General features: G+C 47.8%; 1 protein-coding gene across 10 annotated transcripts in view; it reads right to left on the bottom strand.

Annotated features, from left to right (window-relative positions):
• The window catches only part of LOC139048619 (microtubule-associated serine/threonine-protein kinase 2-like), a 705,675-nt gene that overhangs the window by 219,134 nt on the left and 462,546 nt on the right, over positions 1-23,995 (bottom strand). For all 10 annotated transcript variants that reach the window (XM_070523057.1, XM_070523062.1, XM_070523063.1 and 7 more), the window contains one exon: positions 22,169-22,285. In XM_070523057.1, coding sequence (XP_070379158.1) covers positions 22,169-22,285 — 117 coding nt within the window. The remainder of the gene's footprint in view (positions 1-22,168; positions 22,286-23,995) is intronic.

Below are 23,995 nucleotides of genomic sequence, written 5' to 3'. Positions count from 1 at the left end.
CAAAGTGACGTGTACGCGTTAAACATACATGATAAGCCGATTTTCTTCTGAACAGCCGCAGGCTGCCCCGTTCCGAAAGGAATTAATGGCTGCCGCCGATCACTCAGGCACTGGCTACTCGCACCTGCCGGAGAGAATCGGTTTATTTGCGCATAATAAAACCTTCTGCGTGGCCGTGTAACGTTTTCGAGCACTTTCGGCACGTTTATGACCTCGCTTGGCGAACTCTTCTTGCCTGAGGATTCGTTTTAACGCATTCCTAATTTTCCGTTGCATGCCACCGCAATTTTTGACCAGCCACCGCAAGCTAAGCAAAGAAAAGCGCACCATTCAGAGACACCAGCACAATCCTCTTCATCCGGTTATCGAGTTTCAGTGCACTGGCTTGGGCACATCAAATCCCCTTCAACTTGAGCGTGCTCCTCGCCTCTTGTCAGCCACTTAGGCAAGACAAGCCGCTCAGCGTAGGAAATGTTATTTGTTTTTAAAGCAAACAAAAGTGACCTCCTATGAACGAGGAGAACGTTTGAGTGGTCTGTTCAGACAACCCTGTCAGTGACCGCCCATGCTTGTGTCGGCAGCTACGCAAATTTGACACCAGGAGATCGGAATAAAAACATTTTTGAATTGTTTTACCTTTAGGTCTAGGGTCAAAGCATCCGTTGCATCGCACACGCACACGCGTATACACACGCACACGCACGCACACACACACAGACACACATTTGCGCATACAAGAGAAAGCGTTTCGCGCCAGACGCGAAGGCGTAACGTTCAAGAAAGCAAAAAAAAAAGAACGTTATCGCATGTGTTTTTACGGACCAGCCTTCGCCGGAGTGAATTCACTCCGCCGAAGGGCCGGTGATGCCGCCAACGTGTCATTCAGAACATGAGCCAAAGCGTGCGTCCTTTTTTGCTTCTTCGAACGTTTATCTATATATATATATATATATATATATATATATCGTTACGCGTGAGGAAAACTAAGACCGGGGCACGTGCTTGGTGTGGTGAACCGGGAACTTGCGGTGAACGTGGGCGCTCCGAACGGCCCCACGGTGCCCCGTGGCCAGCACACGTACCATCTGGCAAGGACTATTGGCCGAGCAGCTCCCGGAATCGCTCCCCGGCATCTGACAGGTGTTTAGCCCCCACCGCAACGTTGTACTCGCCGTCCTCCCTCGCCGCTGCATCGCACCGCGTCCCCTTCGTCACCGGAAAACTAGCTAGCGAGTCCGATGGAGGTGAGGTCGCTGGAGACGTGCTACTGACAGAAATATCTCATGTGCTGATGCTTAAAAACAAAGATAATGTGCCTATGATGGCTCTGATGGACACAGTCGCAACAATTTTGGTCATGAGTGTCTCTTTCAGAGGCATGTTAGGGCGTAAGGTGTTGTTTAAATGGGACGAAGATTCAAAGCTCTGTGGAGTGAGTGGCGGGCCGTTGCGACCTATTGGGGTGTGTAGTCTGACGTGTTTTTGGGAGGCCATTTTATTACGGCAGAGTTTCTAATTATTCCTCGTTCGACCCATGATGTTGTTCTCGGCGTGGGCTTCTTAGGGGAGTGTGGTGCTACTGTCGACTGCCGCACAGGGAAGGTATTCATAGGTGGTAGGACTGCGTTAGGACTCCTGGAGAACCCTGTAGATCGCGAAACTACACTATGTGTTTGTCGTGATACTGGTGTACCTGCATCATCTACCGCTCGTGTTCCCGTTGTGTTTTACGGCGCCGATTACGACAGTTTCTATGCTACCATAGAACCGACGCACATTACTGTGTGAAGAAGAATGTGTTGATGCCATATTGTGTGGTGTAGATCAAAGGCGCTGGCTTATGGACCATAAACTGTTCTAAGTAGCCCGCTTTACTACCAGAATGCCTGAAATAAGCCTTCGCCAGGGAACACGCGTCCTTATCAGCGGCTTAACTTAGAGATGTGCAGAAAGAACTTCATGGCCACAGCTAGTGAACAACCTTTTGTCAATGATAAACAAATCGGTGAGCACGAGTGAACGCCGAAGGTTAGTGGGTGTACTTCCGAAGCACGTTTCGGTATTCGACGTTGCGCAGGACAATATACATTTAATCCCCGCGTCTCGAACACGCCGTACCATCAAAACGGGTTTGACAAATCCGATTAGACAAAAACCATATCGCTTTTCAGCATCAGAGTGCCAGATTATCAAAGAGCAAGTGCACGAAATATGAAAAAGGGAGTCGTCAGCGAGTGCGTGGTCAGCTCCAGGGATTCTTGTTAAAAAAAGATAGATCTTGGAGATTTTGCGTCGACTATCGTCGTTTGAATGCTGTAACAAAAAAGGACGTGCACCCAATCCCACGTATTGATGACGCAATAAATTGCCTTCATTCCGCCTCTTACTTTTCCTCAGTAGAATTACGATCCGGCTATTGGCAAATTCCGATGCATGCTCACGACAAGAACACCGCCTTTGTAACCCCTGACGGGCTCTTCGAAATTAATGTGATACCATTTCGACAGTAAATAAAGCAAGAAAATCCCAATAAAGAAAGGCGTCAGGAAGGGAGATACGATCTCTCGAATGCTGTTCACAGCGTGTTTACAGGAGGTATTCAGAGATCTGGATTGAGTAGAATTGGGGATAAGTGTTATTGGAGAATACCTTAGTAACTTGTGATTCGCTGATGATATTGACTTGCTTAGTAACTCAGGCGACCAATTGCAATGCATGCTCACTGACCTGGAGAGGCAAAGCAGATGGGTGGGTCTAAAAATTAATCTGCAGAAAACTAAAGTGATGTTACACAGTCTCGGAAGAAAACAGCAGTTTACGTTAGGTAGCCAGGCAATGGAAGTGGTCAGGGAATACAGCTACTGAGGAAAGGTAGAGACAGCGGATCCGGATCATGAGACTGAAATAATCAAAAGAATAAGAATGGACTGGGGTGCGTTTGGCAGGCATTCTCAGATCATGAACAGCAGGTTGTCATTATCCCTCAAGAGAAAAGTGTATTACCGCTGTGTCTTACCAGTACTCACGTACGGGGCAGAAACCTGGAGGCTTACGAAAAGGGTTCCACTAAAATTGAGGACAAGGCAACGAGCTATGGAAAGAATAATGACGGGTGTAACGTTAAGGGACAAGAAAAAAGAAGATTGGGTGAGGGAACAAACGCGAGGTAATGACATCTTAGTTGAAATTAAGAAAAAGAAATGGTCATGGGCAGGACATGTAATGAGGAGGGAAGATAACCGATGGTCATTAAAGGTTACGGACTGGATTCCAAGGAAAGGGAAGTGTAGCAGGGGGCGGCAGAAAGTTAGGTGGGCGGATGAGATTAAGAAGTTTGCAGGGACAACCTGGCGAGAGTTAGTACATGACCGCGGTCGTTCGGGAAGCATTCGAGAGGCCTTTGCCCTGCAGTAGCCGTAACCAGGCTGCTGCTGCTGCTGCTGCTGCTGCTGCTGATGATGATGATGATGATTTGGACTGTACAGCACTCCGGCAACTTTCGAGCGAGTTATGGACACTGTTCTGTGCGGCTTTAAGGGGAACATCTGCAGGTGCTAACTCGAGGACGTCGTCATCTTTGGCCGCACCTTCCGCGAACACAGCTCGCGTGTGGATATTGTCCTGAACTGCATCAGGAACGTTGGCATAGTGTTAAACTCCAGAATATGCAACTTCAGAGACCGCCAAGCCCTCGTTCTTGGGCACCTCGTCAGTAAGGATGGCATCCGCTCTCGTCCCCAGACAACAGCAGCCACTGAAGCGTTCAGTGCACCGCGCTTTGTCAAGGAGCTCCATAGTTTTGAGGGGCTTGGTTCCTATTTGCATCGCTTTATTCCTAAATTCGCCGACGTCGCGTATCCGCTGACACCCCTGCTACGAAAGGACACCCCCTTTGAATGGACTCAGTAGTGCGACTCTTCTTTTCGTCATTTGAAGTTTCTGCTGACGTCCCGACCGGTTCTTCAACAGTTCAGTCCTTCAGCTCCGACGGAACTCCATACGGATGCCAGCGCCACAGTTATTGGTGCCATCTTAGTTCAACGCTACAGTGACTGCGAACACGTAATCGCATATGCAAGTCGCTAATTAAGTAGGCACGAGCAGAATTACACAGTCATGAAACAAGAATGCCTCGCGGTAATATTTGCAGTTCAACTGTTTCATTCTTACCTGTATGGACGCCCCTTTACAGTGGTCACCGACCACCACTCATTGTGTTGGCTTGCGAATATTCATGACCCTTGTGGCCGCCTTGCACTCTGGGGGCTCCGACCACAAGAATACAGCTTCACGGTCTCTGTGCAGACTGCCTCTCGCGTATGCCACTTAGCACTACACAATGTGACGCCGACGACTTCGATCACCTCGTGGCCTCTGTATTGCCGCGTTTTCCAGACTTCGACTGTTTCAAAGCCGAACAGCGAAAAGACGCTAAATTAACACCGCTCTTCCCCGCTGCGACTGCCTCGACGACAGCAAACCGTTTCTGTGTACGGGATGGGCTCCTGTACAAGAAGAACTTTTTCATCACTAGCGCACGTTTTCTGCTAGCGGCACCGAAAAGCCTTCGCACAGCAATTCTGAGTGCTATACATGACAACCCGACGTCTGGCCATTTAGGTTCGGCGAGGACGCTCTACCGAATTCAGGAACGCTTTTATTAGCCTGGAACGCGACAGTCTGTTGAGACGTATGTGGCCAGCTGGATGCAGTGTCAGGGCGACAAACAGCCATATAATGCTCCAACTGGTCTCCTGCAGCCGATCTCACCTCCAAGCACGTCTTTCCTACAAGTGGGCATTGACTTCGTGGGCCACCTTCCAAAATCAGCCAAGGGAAATCGTTGGATAGTTGTTTGCGTCGACTACCTTACACGCTGCTGCGAGACGGCTGCCACCGCAACTGCCAATGACTTTTCAACATTCCTACTACAACATGTCATCCTGCTACATGGTCCGCCTCGCAAGGTCATCAGCGACTGTGGACGACAATTGACAGCGGATGTCGTAGAGGAGCTGCTTCGTTTGTGTGAATACCACTTGTGTCGCTCGGCACCATACCATCCCCAAACGAATGGGCTTACGGAGCGCACCAACCGAACAATGGTAAACATGCTAGCTATGTATGTTTCATCCGACCAAAAGAATTGGGGTGACGTACTGCCTTTTATCACGTACGCGTTCAATACCACCAAGCACGAGACTACCGGCTACAGTCCTTTCTTCCTGCTGTACGCACGGCCACCCCAGTGCACAATCGACACTGTTTTCCCCTTCTTTAGTCACGAAAATCCCACTCTCACCGAGAATCTATGCTTTGCTGAAGAATCTCGTAGTATTGCTCGTTTGCGCACTTTAGCATCACAGAACAGACCAAAAGCGCGCTACGACATCCACCACCATGCGGTAAACTATCGCCGTGGTGATATAGTCTGGCTGTGGACTACAGTACGGAAACGCGGATTATGGCAAAAGCTTTTGGCCACCTACGATGGACCGTTTGATATCAAAAAGAGACTCACGGAAGTTACCTATAACATAGCTCACCTCACAGCGAGTGGTAGAAGAGCTGCCAAGACTCAAGTGGCCCCCATCGACCGCTTGAAGTTGTTCACTTCAAGAGAAATGTATTGACTCGCCCGGCCGGCATCGTCTGCGACTACAGGAATGTTACGCGTGAGGAAAATGAAGACCGGTACACGTGCCTGTGGGCCCAAGCGGGAAAAGAGGAAGAGGACGACGCTGAGTTGATCAAGCAGCTGGCCACTCTTGCGCTCAACTTCGCGACCTAAAGTAAACGGCCCTTTTCATCCGCGTGGGTGATAAACGGTCTCCTCCGCGCGCAAACGTATATATATATATATATATATATATATATATATATATATATATATATATATATATATATATATATATATATATGCATGAGGCGTTCATTCAGAAGGATCGGCTCGAGAGAGGCAGATTCCAAAATCGAATTTATTTCGAACACAGTAGTTGAGGGCCCTCAGGCAAAAAGCTGTCGCAGACAGCTTGATGGGACCTAGGGGCCTACAGAGAGCAATATGCAGTGGTTTTCACAAATGCGAAGAATTGTAAATACATGCAGTAAGTATGAAGAAGATAAGAACTTGCGTGATATAGATACAGCATACAAGGTGGCCACTATCACAATATGCATAAATACTGAAGGAAATGTAGCAGCCAGGAGATGAAAAGAGAAAAGTTCATTGCTTCATCAGGTAATCACGCACCTCCGATTTAAACCTGCGAGTGGGGCACTGAAATTAATGTGAGATTTTAAGAAGTTTTTTGGCATTGGCATGCAGCTCTCCAGCCTAGATGAGCCGTAATATGTACGTGTACACGGCACTGGTATTAGCCTGTTACGTATGCTGTAGTCATACGGGGGATGTTCTGTATCCTGCGGAAGTTATTTTTATACATATAAAGGGAGAGTTTATAATAGTATTACTTAGACGCTTTAAATATGTCATGTTTAATGAATAGCGGACTAGTAGGTAATAGGCTCGGGTGTCCATTAAAGATCTAAAAAATTCTTAGTACCTTCTTTTGAAGCCGCTCCAGTTTGTCGTAGCTGGTGGTCGTTGTAGTACCACAAACTAAATTACATGAGAGGCGTCAATAAAATTAGCCTAATATATTGCATTGTTTAGTCTAATTGGTATCAATTCTCTCAGTCTGTTGAAGCAACGAACGCCTTTGACTAATTCAGTCGTGTGGTTATTAACGTGCATGTTCCAAGACATTGTTTCTTCCCACCAATCCCCCCCAAAATTTTCAGATGCAACGCGCTGCAGAGCCATTTCTTGAAAGTTTAGGCTGAGTTCGAAGTCAATTTGTTTGTTGAGAGGTTTAAAACTAATATATTTATTTTCTTTAATTATTTAAGTTTAATCTATTTGAGTTCAACCACTGTTTAAGTTTAATTAGGTAAATGTTTATCGTGTGCTTAAGTGGGCTAAATGTGGTGCAGGAAAGAAAATATTAGTATTATCAGCATACATGACCAGTTTCGGAGAATTAGGCACATCACATAAATCATTGATGTAAAGTATAAACATTAAGGGCCCTGGAATCAACCACTGAAGGAGCCCATGTTTTACCACAGTAGTCGCCGATGACAAGTCACCGACTTTCACACACTGTTTTTTTAATGTAAAGATAGTTCTTGATGAGATCATGGGCGACGCCACGTTTAACATAGTCATGCTGTTTTGACAGCAGATTATTATGATTTACACAGTAAAATGAGTTCCTTAAACTAATGAAAAAACCCACAGTAAAAAGTCTGTTTTCAATGTTGCTAAGAATATCATTCTTAACCGCCGTGGTTGCTCAGTGGCTATGGCGTTAGGCTGCTGAGCACGAGGTCGCGGGATCGAAGCCCGGCCACGGCGGCCGCATTTCGATGGGGGCGAAATGCGAAAACACCCGTGTGCTTAGATTTAGGCGCACGTTAAAGAACCCCAGGTGGTCAAAATTTCCGGAGTCCTCCACTACGGCGTGCCTCATAATCAGAAAGTGGTTTTGGCACGTAAAACCCCAAATATTATTATTATTATTAAGAATATCATTCTTCTTTAGTAATAACGCCATTTCAGTAGATTTCTCTTTCTGGAAGCCATATTATGAATCATTCACAACGTGGTATTTAGTGAGAAAGTTTTTGACCTGTGTATTATTGGCATTCTCAAAGACATTGGACAAGATGCGCAGAAGAGATATCGGTTCCTAGTTTGCTATATCACTGACGGCTCCACTTTCACTGACGCTCACTCACACATCGGCTCACTGACGCCCACTCACAAATCTCCTTAAGAAAAGTGTGCCGTTTTCATGGGGATGCTCATAGGTCACCGGCTTTTCACGCCTTTCCACCATGCTGGCCACCACCGATTCTAGGACACTTCGCTACTTCAGCCTTTACAGAGGTGCGCACCGGTGCCAGTGGCCACGGAATCGGTGTCGTCTTGACACAAGTTCAACACGGCCATGAACATGTCATCGTCTACGCTAGCCGTCTTTTGTCACCTGCGGAGCGGAACTACTCTACTACCGAGCGCGAATGTTGGCCGTTGTGTGGCCACTGGCGGAATTCCGCCCCTACTTATATGGCAAGCCCTTTTCCATTGTAACGGGTCACCACGCTCTCTGTTGGCTTTCGTCCTTAAAAGATCCCACAGGGAGCCTTTGACAATGGGCTTCGGTAGTGTATAGGTCTGGTCGGCTACACAAGGACCGCCTACTGCTTATCCTGTTACCCCGTACACGCGCCTGCTGATGCCGTCATGGACGCTTCCGCAAGTGTTCGTTCCATTTCCCAGCTTTTAGACATGGCCAACGAGCAACACAATGACGCTACTTTGAGGACCCTCAATGGACGAATGGAAGCTCCTCGTACTGATCCATTGTTACGGTGGTTTGTTCTCAACGACGGGATGTTCTACCGACGCAGTTTTCATCCTGATGGTCTTCTCCTCTCCTTGTCGTTCCTCAACGCCTCCGCTTAACCGTGATTCAGGAGCTCCGTGACGCCCCCACTGCCGGACACCTTGGGTTTGCTCGCAGTTACGATTGAGTGCGCCACAGCTTCCACTGGCCTGGCCTCGCACGCTCCACACGGAGATATGTAGCTGCTTGCAAGCTCTGTCAACATCGCAAAAAGCCAGCAACGCATCTCGCCGGGTATTTACAGCTGATCTACATTCCAGCTGAGCCGTTCTTTCGCGTCGGTTCGGATCTCCTTGGGCCTTTCCCCGAGTCCAGCTGCGGTAACAGGTGCATCGCTGTCACTTCTGATTACGCGATGCGTTATGCCATCACTCGGGCACTTCCCACGAGCTGCGCAACCGACGTGACACATTTCCTACTCCATGATATAATTTAGTAAATGGCGCCCCATGACAGCTGCTTACTGACCGTGGCCGCACTTTCTTCTCGCAAGTCATCGCCAAAATCCTACGCTCATGTTCTACCAAACAGAAACTGGCTACCTCCTATCATCCCCAGACCAACGGCATTACTCAGCGACTTAATCGGACCAATACTGAAATGGTATCGAAATTCGTTTCATCCAACCACAAGGACTGGGATGTGGCGCTCCCTTATGTCACGTTCGCCTATAACTCATAAAGGTATCCCTCCTTTTACTTGCTATTCAGTCGTGACCACGTGTTACCCTTGGACCCCTCACTCCCCTGGATGCAGGATTCAAAGACCGAGTATGCCCGCGATGCCATCGCCCACGCTGACCATGCCCTCCAACTTGCCCGTACTCATCTGTTGGCATCGCAGAAATCTCAATGGCACACCTACAATCACCGCCATTGTGACACGCATTTTTCACCAGGCACTTCCGTGCTACTTTGGTCTCTTTGCTGCCGAGTGCGGCTCTCTGAGAAACTTCTTCCGTGCTTCAAAGGCCCTTACCGTGTTCCTCCCCAAGTGACTAATGTCACTTACGAGATAATCCCCGATACCTCCGCCATGCCACCCGGTTCCACATCACCTGACATCGTACACGTCTCTCGGCTTAAGCATCACTATGCCATCACCGGGACGGTGCTTTTACTGGCGGGGGTCGTGTTACGGTGGGAAAATAGAACAAGGTCGTCGACGGTGAGAAAGACAAAGGGGCAAGAACCTACCGGGATTCTCGTCAGCTGTCTATAAACGCTTTGTAAATACAACGTGTAAATAGTTCTACACTCGTGACAATATTTTTAGGGTCAGGGGAGGGGCAGTTTGCATAACGTTCTGAACCCTATTTCGCTACTTGCCTCAGATAATGGCAAGATGATAACAAGCAGTAGGTCTTCAATAAATCTCAAAAGTCACATCTTTATATTAGAAGCATGGCTTATGTACTTAAGCAAGTTTATTGCCGAAAGAACTGATCCTTGGGAAAGTTGGTGCTTAAATTACTTTGGTATACTTGATTGGGGCGCGAAATACTTTTCATGAAAAGAGAGAGAAAACAAGAAAAGAGTGGCGCTTCACTGTCTTCTTTTTTCTGTCTCATTCCACAAATGTATTTTGCGCCACAATCAAGCATACATAGGAAATAGATTTATTGCGCTCTTTCTACAGTGAGTTTATTGGGATGTTTTAGAGGTGCTAGAGAAAACTAAAAAACAGCAAAATGGGCCTGGGAACACCCTAGGTGTTCGAAAGGATCCCACAACGGCTCATGCAATGTGCCGGTATTTTGTTAAGGTTATGGCCTGCATCGTTTGCTGCCTCGACCACAATGACAGCTCAAGCCATCGCCAGCTAGTTTTCTTGGCACACCACAGGGACTCTATCCGTAAATCTCCATCCTTTCCTGGGCTACGTCACTGGCCTTGCATCAGGTCGCCCGGCGGAACTCGGACGCATGTCAGCGGCGACATCGCCAGCGACGGTGTCAGCTGCGCGGTACTTGCGTACCATCACCACCCGGCAGTTATTGTGTAAGCATGAGTAGCAGAGGCGTTCGATTGGTTCGAGCAGCATGCCGCATGTATATCGCCGCATTTTCCTTGGAGAATGGTACCATGAAAATATTTTTTTCACAACGCATGCTCTTAGCATTTGCATCGCTCTCCGGTGGGACTGGAATTTGTATTTTCGAACGTCATGGCTGATAAAGACGCGTTTATTTGAAATGTTGTTACGAAGAATTGAGATGACATTGTTTTATTTACAGCAGATGGACGATGCGCGTAGCCTGACTGTAGCGCAGTCCGGTCTCTAAACCTCTTTGGTCTCCTCGTCTACTCTTCTTTCTTTTGCACCTGCCTTTCCTATCAGTTACATTTCCCCGCAAGCAGATGAAGCCCGCGGGCCGAGTCAAGATGGACAAGAAGGGTAGAAAAGCTTTAGGCGAGCAATATGAGTCAGCTGAGTTCTGCTTGATTGCCGACCATTGCACAGGAGTCGAGCTATTACGTGAGTTCGCTCAGGTGGTCCACAGCTACAAATACGTCTGAATAATGAAACAAGAGCTTTGGGCACAATTCACGCTTGCCGTGCGGTGTTCAAAGAATGACTATGTCACCTTTTTCGAACCACACTTGTACGGGATGGTCTTCGTATCGCTCCTTTAAACGACTTTGCGAGGCCAGAGTACCACGATCACCTATTCGATGGGCTTCTTCGCCGCATCGTCATTTTGCAGAATGAAGGGTAAGAAAGCGTCCAGAGGGCTTCGCTGTAACCTTGCATTCAGGGTATGAAATTGGCTATAGTTCGTGGTTTCGAGTTTCGCCTCGTTGTATGCGTAAGTGGTGAAGAGCACCACGTCGTCCCAGTTCTTAAGATTGGAAGAGATGTACATGGCAAGCATGATGGTCAGTGTTATGTTTGTCCCTTCAACGAGGCCATTGGTCAGTATGATACAGCATGGAATGACTGAACTGTGAAGTGCACAAACGAAGTAACTCTTCGATGGCATCAGTAGTGAACTGGCGACCACGGTCGGTGATGACGACAGGTGGTGGGTCATGACGAAAGGCCACGGAACGCAACAGGAAGACTGCCACGCAAGCAGCGGTGGAAGATGGTATGGCAGCAGTCTCTGCATACCTGTAAGATAGTTTACGGAAACCATTATCCAATGGCTCTTGTTGTTAGATAACGGGAATGGACCCAAACGGTCAATACCTACTTGTTTGAAAGGCGTACTGCGTGGTGACAATGGCCGAAGGGGACCCGGGGCTGTGGTGGTCGGTCGCTTGTGACGTTGGCACGTTTCACAACTAGCGACATAGTGCTTGGTTGTTTCGTACATCTTGGGTAAGTAAAAGCGCTCCTGTGTGCGGTGTAGCGTTCGTGCAAAGCCGAAATGGTCGGATGTCGCATAGTCATGCATGGCGCGTAGAACTTCGTAGCGGAGACTCTCGGGGACAACAAGCGGAAAACGCACTCCATGCCCGGAGTAACTAGTTTTGTTGAGCAACTTATCATGCAAAGTAAAGTGACCGCTGCCTTTGGATGTACGGTTGGCGACAAACAGCGGATCGAAGGTAAGATCATTCCGTTGTTCTCCCTGAAAGACTGCCGCGACAGGGAATGTAGAACAGCAGCGAGACATTCGTCAAAATTCTCAGCATGGCAGTCGGTAGTCGCAAGAGGAATCCGAGAGAGGCAGTCTGCATCAGCGTTACGATGGCCACTCTTGTACGATACCACAACGTCGTATTTCTGAAGACGCAACGCCCAACGTGGGAGGCGACTAGAGAAATCACGCAAACCGACAGCCAGCATAAAGAGCCACGGTTCGTGGTGATCTTGAATGGCCCACCTTAAAGATAGCAGTGAAACTTCTGTACGGCGAGGACAGCAGCCAGGCATTCCTGTTCCGTAACGGTATAATTGCATTCAGATTTGTTAAGGCAACGGCTGGCATATGCGACATGTTCTGTGCCACTGTGACGTTCTACAAGTACCACTCCTATCTCGATACCGCTAGCATCAGAGTAAACTTCAGTCGGGCAAGATGGATCAAAGGGACGTAAGAGGGGTGCTGACATTAGCATAAACTTCTGATGAGAGAATGATGCGTCACACTCGTGTCCATTTTAAGGCCGCATCATGTCGCAAAATACTTATCAACGGGTAAACGATGTCGGCAAACCGGGGAACAAAACGACGAAAATACGAACATAGGCCAATCAATGAACAAAGTTCTAGTGCTCACTGCGGTGCTTTGAAGAAGCTCACCACTTCAGTTTTACGAGGATCGGGTCTGACGCCATCCTTGTAGACTAAGTGTAACAGGACCAGTGTTGGACGTTCGTCAAACGAATATTTCTTTTAGCTTAGAACCAGTCCAGCTTTCACATTGCAGTCAAGAACAAGGCTGAGGCGTTCGTTATTTTTTTCAAGCATGCCGCCAGTGATTACAACATCATCGAGGTAACGCATGCATATCTCCCACTTTAGACCATGTAGTACTGTGTCCATGAATATTTTGAAGGTGACAGGAGCATTGGAAAGCCCAAAAGGCATAACACTAAATTTGAATAGGCGATCTGGAGTCACGAAAGTGGTCTTTTCCTTGTCGAAAGGGACCATAGGTATTTGCTAATTGCCGATCGCAAATCAAGTGTCGAGAAGTAAAAAGCAGTGTGTAAGCAATCGATGACGTCATCGATTCGCGGTAGCGGATAGACGTCCTTCTTCGTCACTGCGTTTAGACGTCTGTAATCCATGCACAATTACCAGGCGCTATCTTTTTTCAGACCAGGATTGCTGGGGTTGTCCATGGACTAGGCGACTCTTGAGCGACACCTCTGTTGATCATCTCCTTGATTTTCTCTGCAATAAGTTTGCAATCGCAGGATGACACTCGGTAGGGCTACTGGCGGGTAGGGTGTGCTGAGCAGGTATTTATTCTGTGACAAGTGCTGGTCGACCATAAATAGAGGGGTGCATCTCCAGGCGTGAAGCCGAATGTAGACTTATTCCTGGCAAGTAACTGTACCAGTGCTTGTCGTTCAGATGTACAGAGAGCCTTGCTGGTCATACCAAGCATTAGCTCTTAAGAATGTCAATTATCGCAGCGAGAGCAAGCTGTAGAGACGTCCACAGTTAGTGCCGCTACTGAGCTACATGCGGCTTCATCGAAGAGAGCGATTTTCATACCGCGCGAGTTGGGAACCGGTGTTGTGGAATAGTTCAGCGCCCACAATGTGGAGACTCCTTTCGTCATGCACATGACTGAGCAGGGCATCACTACATTTGATAGCACAGCCTATGCTGAGAGGCCTAACTACAAGGTCAACACAATCAGTGCCAATAGTAGTTGCAGAAACATGAACGGGCGACAGGCACCACAATGGTGCAATCAGTTCATCAAGAACACTGAGTCTATCTGTGTCCCTGTCATCGCCACGCGAGCTTTGTTCGTAAATGGCTGATATAAATAACTTGTTCAACGACATTTCACCTCAACCACAGTCCTGGGAAGCGGTGCATTGTTCAAGAAAATCGATACCAAGAACAATATCTTGCGAACAACGAGAAAGAACAAAGAATTCCGATAAAAACTTTCCCAGCCAACAAAACAGTCGCAGCAGAAATACCAAGGGGATGACGCCACAAGCCGCCTACTCCACGAAAGGTTGTACCATCGTTTCAAGAAAACATTACTTTATGGCCTAGACGGTTTTTCAAAGCGAGGCTCATCACAGACACAGTCGCCCCATATCAACTAATGGCATGGTCAGTATTCCGTCAATCGACACATTCACTTTGTTGTTGAGATTCACAACAGGCAAAGGTATTTCTTGCCAAGACTGCCCGGCGAACTCACCTCCATTGGCCATGGATGGTAGTTTCCCAGCGACGGTGAGGAAGAACGGCGCCGAGGAAACGGAGAGCGACGGGGGCGGATATTTGGTGGCGACAAACTCTGCTCATGTGCAGGCGAATCACTGCGTCTGGTCTCGTGCGAGAAGCGGTCCATTGGAAGTAAATTGGTCGTCCGCTAGTCATATGAAGTACGAGTTCCCAGGGGCGAGAACATTAGTGGTGTCCTTCGTGATTGACGGCTTTGCCGACAAAACCGAGTTATATGGCCTGTGGGACCGCAGTTGTAGCACACGGGAGAGTCGCGGTTCACAGGATCTTCCTCACAACAGATGCTCGCTGTTGCGGGCGGCAAGAAAGTTCGCTGTCATGTGGATAACGCGTGTCTCTGCTGCTCGCTGAAATACGCTATATCGGTCATAAGTCACGTCGTGGTAGTAGAGTCGGTGCTGTTCTTGTCGCGGCCTAACAGATGTCGCAGGGCCTCGAGGATAAAATCACGCCTCTTGTCGTTCTGTCCCAGTGTCATAAGTAGTAAGTAGGGCCCCTGTCGTAGAGACGTGGCTGCTGTCGGCGGGAGAGATTATACTCCTCAATGCTCCTCGCCACAGGATACGCGGAGAAGGAGCCATGCTTGGCTCGAAATCTGGTGGTAGGCGGAAGCTTGGAGTGCCTGGGCGTGTCACTTGCGCGTGCAAGCTGAGCTCTTCCCGATCTATTCGTTGTCAAATCGTTGATACAAGATTCAGGGGCTGGTTGCTATCTCCGCTTGCAACTGTCGTCGCATTGGACCTGTTGTCGCATTGGTCTGACAAACTTCGGTATGATGCGTCTCTTCTTCAGCTGCTGGAAAGTGCGACAGTGCTGAGTGATGTCGGCGACGGATGCAAGGGTGCATATTGCGACGTAGAAAACTGTAAACATCTTCGGCAATTCCTTTTAGGATGTATTCAACTTTGTCTCCCTTAGGTATTCCATAGTCCACCATGCTGCACAATTTTATTACTGCTTCAATGTAGGTCATGCAGGTTTCGCCTGGCACTAGTTCGCGCTTCAGTACCGTCTGTTCTGCCCTTTTCTTTTTCATCGTGTAGTCGCCGAATCGCTCTTTGATTTACGAAACAAATCTGCCCCGTGTTGTGAATGCTTCCTCGTGATTGTCGAACCACACCAACGCTGTATCCGTTAGAAAAAACACGACGTTCGAGTGCTGAGAAGCGCTGTTCCACTTGTTGACGGCACTCACCTGATGATAATGTATGAGCCATTCTTCGACGCCTTCGTCCGACCTTTGAGCCAAGCGACGCGAATCTCTCCGTTGTTGGCAACTGGTCGGCGCAGCAGTTGGAATGGGCCGTTGTTCGCCTGAGTCGTGGGACATATTCAAATCTGGCGGATTCGGTGGGAGTCGAGCCAAGCGACAGCTTCGTCGATGAACTCGTGGTTCAGTCTTCGTGTTCGGGTGTCGATTACCCCGCACCTTCCACCACAACTGTTACGAAGAGTTGTGACAAAATGGCTTTATTTACAGGAGATGGATGATGCTCGTAGCGTAATCTAAGCGCAGTCCGCCCACTAAAACACTGTTCTCCACGTCTACTCCTTTTGTACCTGCCTTTCGTGTCCGTTACAATATTATTGCTTGAATGTAACAAATACTCCGCGAATTTATGCATTTTCGTAGCGTATTCTTATCAAAATAATTGCCTTTGACATCATCAAAGTTATGAGGACAGTGGATTATTATATGAAATAAGAAATGTATGGAAGGCGGCACCTTGAAGATTTGTCACGCGGTGTGAGTTAGCAGTAAAGTGAACGAGAGATGGCAGCACCAGCGCTTGCGTTGGTATTGCGTCGTGCAATTGGCCACCTCCGGCAGGCGAATTGCTATTCGTGATATTCGAACGCCATTCAGATATCCGAGTCCGGCTGATTAGGTTTCACAAGATAGTGGTAACGCGGTCAATAATGTGTGCTCTTCACAACTGCTCGGTCATGTATGTTGTCTCAAGTTAGGAACAAGTGCGTTAGGAACAGTATACGATGCCTCATTCCGCTTCTCGGAGACATGCATCCTGCCGATGAAGCAGGTGACGTCTTGTTTGCGCCAGACGACTGAAGCGAGAATCATTCTTGGTGAAATAATTGTAAGCTTTGAGTTAACTGCTTTATTTTTACTCAGGAATACCACGGTTTCACGTTATCATTAACGATAGGTTGAGCGCCTCCATTTCAGCTTCGTAGGCAAAACGTCAACTTGGCATCGTGTTACTAAAGCAAAACAGGGTCATCAGCGCCATTGTTTACGCGTCGCACCTTCGTCACACATCGATTAAAATTGTAGAATGCGCAGAAAGGAAGCCAAGGTGTCTCGGATTTTTCCATCAGCTGCATTTTTAACCGGATAGCGTTCAGGAGCCCGTATCGCAGGAAACCAGGCTTCCCATGTCAGCGTCCGGCGTCGGACGTGTTTTGACTAAAAATAATTTTGAAACCCTCCTACTCAGGTCGTCCATGCAACGCAAAGAATTTACTGAACTTATTGAGTTTGTCGAGCTAAGTACGTGAAAAAATCGTAAGCTACGACATACTCACAATCTACAGACATGATAGCTCGGGATTGTATTTCACTGTACGAGAAAACATAATTCTCTTAGGCGACAACTCAAAGAAACCCATTTTCCAGCGTTTCTACCATTCGCCGACTAGCCGCGCCGTCCGCCATTTGCGCGTGCCAGCTCACGGATCTTGGGTGCCACGGAGCGGCGCACCCGGGTCCTTGCAATACGTCCAGCTGGCACTCTCCACCGCCCACGCATGAGGCCGCGTCGTTACCACAAAGCCCGCCTTCGTGCATGGCGTTCGCGGCCAGCGTTTTCCGGTAAACATTACGGTTACATACGTTCCAGTTGCCGTGAAGCGTGAGAAGCTCTCAAGGATCTTTGAATGCAATCGCGTTCCAGTCTTAAATCCGAAGCTTAAGCGTCCTTCAAAATTTGTCGAGTACTACGTCAATATCCTTGCATCAATCCGCATGGTCGAACGCAGGCGCATGTCAGCGGTCACATCGGCAGCCACTGCGTTGTCAGTGCGGGACTTGAGCACAATCGCTACCCTGCAGTCGTTCGGTGTGCATGGGAGCAGCCTAGGTGTTCAAATGGCTCACAGAACGTGCTGTCGTATTGTTCAGGTTTCAGTTGACATCGTTTGCTGCCGTGATCACGATGGTAGCTCAAATCACCGTCAGCCAGGTTTTTTGGAACCTTGCACGGCTGGTATCCTTCTCAGGCCTGATGCACTGACCTTGAATGTAGCCGCATGGTGGAACTCGGGCGCACGTCAGCGGCCACATCGCAAGCCACCGCGTCATCCGCGTCTGAGCTGAGCAGCATCGCCACACTGCAGTTCTTCAGAGGGCACGGGAGCAGCCGCAGTGGTCGAATGGTTCAAACAACTGGTCAAGAAACGCGGCGTCACTTTGATTAATTTTCGCCTTTATGGTTTGCGGCTTGGACCACGACAACACTTCAAGCAATCGTTAGCCTGTTTTCTTGGAGAGCTGCATCAACTAGTTCAGAAAGCTTCAATCACCAAGTAGCAAATGGCAACAAGCGGGCTTTTCGCATCCTCTGCTTCAAGCTGCGAGCATAGAAGAAGATTCAATAAGAGTGGACATTCCCATAGAGCCCAGTGGCCGAACTGCATGTAGTGCACCAAGCGGATGGGATTACCACCTTCCGGTTACGGTTTTGAGTGCGCGTGCTTTGAACGCCAGCTGTTACACACCACGCTGGCTCCGCTTATCGGCGCGGCATTCTTTTTTCGCTTTGCTGCTTAACCACGCACGGCCTTGGCGCGGGATCGTTTTATAATTTAGTAAAAATGATTGCGATCGATGCTTACAAGGCTCCACCAATTTGTGCCACGTGCAATTTTATGAAGCAAACGCAAGACGTATTCCTAAATGATGAGATGTTTATTTTGCTTTGTATGAATGCTCGTTCCGGGCTTTTTTTGTCCATTCATACAATGCTGCAGCACCAGGTAAGCAGCAGTCATTGCTGTAACAAGCTCGCATTAGTAAAATCTTAATGAGGGCTAGCTGGTTTGTATATATAACTGAGGTTAAACAGCGCGAATAAAGCAAGGACACAAGAAAGAAATGCCGCAGACAAGCGCTGACTTCCAACTGGAAGTTTATTTGAAATTCACCAGCCATTTATACCTTATTCAGCATAGGCATGCGCACACCCAGTCACAAAAAGATCTGCAAATCACCAACATCATGACCGTTCATCCAAAAATGCTATTTCTTTTCCCGACAAGGAGAGAGGGAGTGCTTACACATTTATCTCCTTTTATAATGTTATAAGCCTCTACTATTTCCCTCCCTTCTTACCTTTTCTTTTCCTTATCAATTTTGTTTTTTCATATATGGGAGTGCAGTGACACTTGTTGCAGTGTCCTGCTAAGTGACTCCCATAGCCATTCTTAAGGTTACAGCTTCGCTGACAAGCCCTTTCCTTGAAAACACAGTCCCGTTTGACCTATATAAGTTTTTCCACAGCCGAGCGGTATCTGATAGATAAGGTTGCGCCTGCACTCAGTGAAACGGGATTTATTATTTGTGCTGCACAGGCGCCTTTCGCGCTTTTTCACACGATTACGTATCGAGGACAGCTTACACGGGGCCCTGAAATAAATTAATGTTATGTGTATTGGAAACTTTCTTGAAATTGTGTGACAACTTGGGTAAGTATGGCACCACGTGCGCTTGCCTCTTGACTTTATTCTTTGCTTTTTGGGAAGTTTCGGAACTTCTAATCTCTTTCTGCAACATAGCCTCGCATACTGAAGTGATCGCAGGCCTTCCCAGTTCTGTGATCACTTCAGTATGGGAAGCCGGTGATCGTCGAAAATCGGATCAGCGGGTCAAGCGCGTCGCCTTTTATACATCAGTCGTGGAATGCTCCAGAGTGACGCTGGGACCCGCGTTCGTTCTATTAAGTTCGACACTACTCGCGTCGCACATACATGCAAACACATTACACAAAGTTCGGTGACATACAGTGGATGGAACCATTGATAACCTTCCATAAACTTCCTATACATGCAGGCGCGTCCTCCGCTGCGATAACATTTGTTAGGCGGTGACAAGCGGTCAACAGGAAAAGAGCGGCTGCCCCGGAAAGGCGGTGGTCCCGGGTTCGAGTCCCGGACCAGGACGAATTTTTCTTCAAATGAGGCTTTTCTTTCAAGGAACCCGTATGGGTTTCCTTTGTAGCAATTGCTACGAACAGGTGGATGTCTCATTTTCCCTTTATTCATTACTTCTCTCCACCTTGCGGGTTTCCGCAGAACTACTACGTCAAACTCTTGCCTTTGCTTCGTGTTGTCGAGAAATTCGACTTCGCCCTGCCATCTGCTAGCCGCCTGGTTAGTTCAGATGGCAGAGCGGCTGCCCCGGAAAGGCGGTGGTCCCGGGTTCGAGTCCCGGACCAGGACGAATTTTTCTTCAAATGAGGCTTTTCTTTCAAGGAACCCTTATGGGTTTCCTTTGTAGCAATTGCTACGAACAGGTGGATGTCTCATTTTCCCTTTATTCATTACTTCTCTCCACCTTGCGGGTTTCCGCAGAACTACTACGTCAAACTCTTGCTTTTGCTTCGTGTTGTCGAGAAATTCGACTTCGCCCTGCCATCTGCTAGCCGCCTGGTTAGTTCAGATGGCAGAGCGGCTGCCCCGGAAAGGCGGTGGTCCCGGGTTCGAGTCCCGGACCAGGACGAATTTTTCTTCAAATGAGGCTTTTCTTTCAAGGAACCCGTATGGGTTTCCTTTGTAGCAATTGCTACGAACAGGTGGATGTCTCATTTTCCCTTTATTCAAAAGATAAACAAGTAGACGTGTCAACATGGCGCGTCTGGCTAGCTTGCTGCTAGATAACGAAGTAAAAATAGGTCGCGAAGTATAAGGCCACTTATACGCGAAACTTTTTAGCTTTAGTGGGAAAGAGTTAAAAGAAATAAAAAGTTTCTGTGTGTTCATTTCACCTTTTTTTTCTCCCCCGATGCTCACGTCAAGGGATGTGATTAACACTAGTCGGGACTTGTTTGCTGTTGCCAGTTTTGGCCGAGTGTCCCCTCTTGTTGAAGTTCTTTTTTATGCTGCCAGCGCAGAACGTTGTAGGGACACCGCAGACGAGGCATTTTTTCGATGTTGTGCAATAAATAGATCCACTTTTGCCTAAGCTAAATATAGCTGCAGGGAAGCATGGAATGTACCTTGTGTTTTATGTTTCATGCAAGTTGGTACATCCGTGCAAACACGTCACGGGAAATGAAGTGACGAAATACCGCATGACGAAACACGAGTAGCAGTTGTGTCCCCTGTTCTGCTTGTGTCACCTACAGAATTTCTTTTAACTGTCTTCGGGTTTACTTGAGACACACGGGCCAGTGCTTGAACGACAGGCTGTGACACTACCTTAGGGAAGTGAAATCACGAAAAGGCTGAAATCTTGTTTCGCGCTGCAAAAGTTGCTGATGCTATCCGCGGTTGAATAATGCGGGTGTTGTTGACTGCGGAAAAACATTTTTCTACATGAGGCTTTGAAAGTAGTGCTAATAGAAAATTCTGTTACAGATATATGGGTTAGCGTGGCTATCGACGGTGCTTTTAAACGGCTAGTCATTGATACCTATGGCTAAGCTGGTCCATTCACATCTTTCTTTCTTTATTGATTTCTTTTTTTCTGTACATCAACACAAATCGCAGCAAAGGCAAAAGCCTATACAGCCTGACAAAGGCTTTTGCTCCGAGATGCAGTTCAGCACGCTTGTTCTTGTTCTGTATGCTGTTTGTTCTAGTTGTGGCGCAGTTTACGGCGCACACGTTCATCCCAATTATCGCGTTCGATGGTGAAATTGGGCAGGGTTTGCATGATATTGTTTGTTGTCTCATCTTGTTTTTTTTTACATTTGCGTTTTTCGTTGCTCGTTTCAGAGTGTCATAAGCGCATGCGCGCATTGCCCTGCTGCAGCGAATATATTAGCGTTATATTTTTTACATTAAACACTCGCACTTAAAAGCCCTTGTCGCTGTCAGCCTCACCTTCCTTTAGAGCCTTCTGCTGCACTTCAGCATAGTCAAATATGCATCAGGAACTTGCGAAACGTTCTACCCCTTCAAAAATACTCAGTGTAAAAGAGGCCTGTGTAGATTGCAATGGATATATTTGGCGTTACTGCACTTTTTCTCATCACCTGAAGTATGGTCGCTATGAAGCTTATGGCATCCTAACTTCAGCAGTTATATGTTCAGTGTTACAGGTAAATTAGTAATTAGAGCAGCTTGAACACGCAAGTCTGCGCAAAGTTCCAGTTTACCTATAAAAAAGACAAAGACGCGCTCTTGGAAGAGCGCAGCTCTTCGGTGGCCGTTACTGCCGCGGGCGTCGACGAAACCTAGCAAAGGAACACATCGATGCATGAAGGACGCGAGAAGGCAAGCGGAGGAGGAGTGTGTGGCGAAAGCTTGCGAAGAAAAGCATGGTGCGCGATGATGGCTTCGAGATTGTGCCCGAGTAGCATGCGTCCTCTGGACGGTCTGTCTGGGGCGGCTGCTGCTGTGAACCACGCCTACGCGCCTCCCACGTGCTCTCTCTGGCGATTTCCAGATTAGCGAGGCAATTGCGGCGCACTTCGCTCCGCTTACATTGCGCACAATGGGAAAGATTGTCGATGCCAGCCAATATATCGGGAAATGAAAACACTGAGATGAAATTACGCATTAAGGAGTATCATAATGGCCGGTGACTTTTTTTTCCTGGTGCCTGTGCGTGAATGACTCACCGTACGGGCGCTGCCTGAGAACTTCGGGAGCCATGTAAGGCACCGTGCCTGCAGACTCAGCGTCGTTGAATTCAAAAGGAGTCTTTCTGAAGAAACCACGCACCCCGCGCTTAGAAACTGCAAACAGAAAACACATAGCCCACAAAAACAAATTCCGGAGTGGTATGTGGCTATCACGGAATGCTGTACGGACGATGCCATGGACGCTATTCATAGCGGCGGGCATGTCCCGATGGCGGTGCTATGAAAACGTTCGTGTTTGTATTGCGCGGTAAAAACGTCAAGTAGTCAGAATGAATCGAGCGCACTGCAAGACGATATCTGCCTACCTACGTTGCTTCGAAATGTTGAACTATTCAATCAGTTGTTCGCTAGTGGGTGTCACATCTACTCGACGGTGGTTATACTGAGAACGGCAGCGCGTGTATTGTTTTCCGTTCATAGGCGAACAGCAGAGCGTACCACCAACGAGATATTAAAGCATATATACGCAATTTCTGCACTCTCGCATTTACACTCGCAGCCCCACACGCACCCATCCAAGAACTACTCTCCCTCCCCCTCCCCCCAAGACAGCCCTCCCTACGAAATGTTTATTAGCGATTTTGTGCCTGCTGCCTTAACGGGTCATTCGATCATCTCTCTGTAAACTCGACGTATTTATTTCCGCAGAATAATAGAATGGTGTTCACCACTCCAACGGAACAATTTACGAAGGTCGCTTCATGCTTTTCTGGCATACGCATTTTCTTCCATTGAATATGCGCGGATAGTTTCCGGAGTTCCTCGGGCGTCATAAAAAGAAGCGGCACTTCTTCTTTGGCAGCGACCTTCTTTGCATTGCGGGACAGATTGTGGATATGGGGCACAATTTCTGTCTTGGTCTTTGAAGGTTCCCAAGCAGCTCTATCCCTTGGTGTTCCAGGTTTTAGCTCCTGCATAAGTGTTTCGGCCACTGTGTTCACGACCCACAAAGGGATAGCTGCAGCCAACAAATGGCTTACCAGTTTATAAAAGCTAATGTGCATTGGTGCAGGTACAACAATGTCAGTGCCGATTCCAGGCGCAGCGAAGCAGCGCTTCTCTCGACAACTTCTGAATGGGCAAAATCAAACGCCAATAGTCCCTTTGATGACAAGAAATTAGGATGGATGAATGGATGTTATCAGCATCTCCATTGGAACGAGGCGGTGGATTGCACAAGCAAACTCTTCCTATTATACTGCCTAATGTCCTACCTTTATGGTAAACAAAAAAAAAAACCAAGATGAATTCCCATAACCAAAGTTTCCGAACGTCTATTACGAACTTTGTTTTTGTGCGCATCCGTTGTTTGTCGTTTGCATACTTTTCTTCCGCCAATCTTCTAATCGCCTCATCATCATCATCATCATCATCAGCCTGGCTACGCCAACTTCAGGGCAAAGGCCTCTTCTCCAACTACCCCGATTATGTGCTGACTGTGGCCATGTTGTCGCGGCAAACTTCCTAATCTCATCCGCCCACCTAACTTTCTGCCGCCCCCTGCTACGCGTCCCTTCTTTTGGAATCCAGTGCGTGACCCGTAATGACCATCGGTTATCTTCCCTCCTCAGTACATGTCCTGCCCATGGCCATTTCTTTTTCTTGATTTCAACTAAGATATCAATAACTCGCGTTTGTTCCCCCACCCAATCTGCTCTTCTCTTGTCCCTTAACGTTACACCTATCATTCTTCTTTCCATAGCTCGTTGCGTCGTCCTCAATTTAAGTATAACCCTTTTGTAAGCCTCCAGGTTTCTGCCACGTACGTGAGTACTGGTAAGACACAGCTATTATACACTTTTC

The sequence above is a fragment of the Dermacentor albipictus genome, chromosome 8 (genome assembly GCF_038994185.2).
Source record: "Dermacentor albipictus isolate Rhodes 1998 colony chromosome 8, USDA_Dalb.pri_finalv2, whole genome shotgun sequence".
Classification (NCBI taxonomy): Eukaryota; Metazoa; Arthropoda; class Arachnida; order Ixodida; family Ixodidae; genus Dermacentor; species Dermacentor albipictus.
Note: the sequence above shows the minus strand (reverse complement) of the source record. Positions and strands in the feature narration are given on the sequence as shown.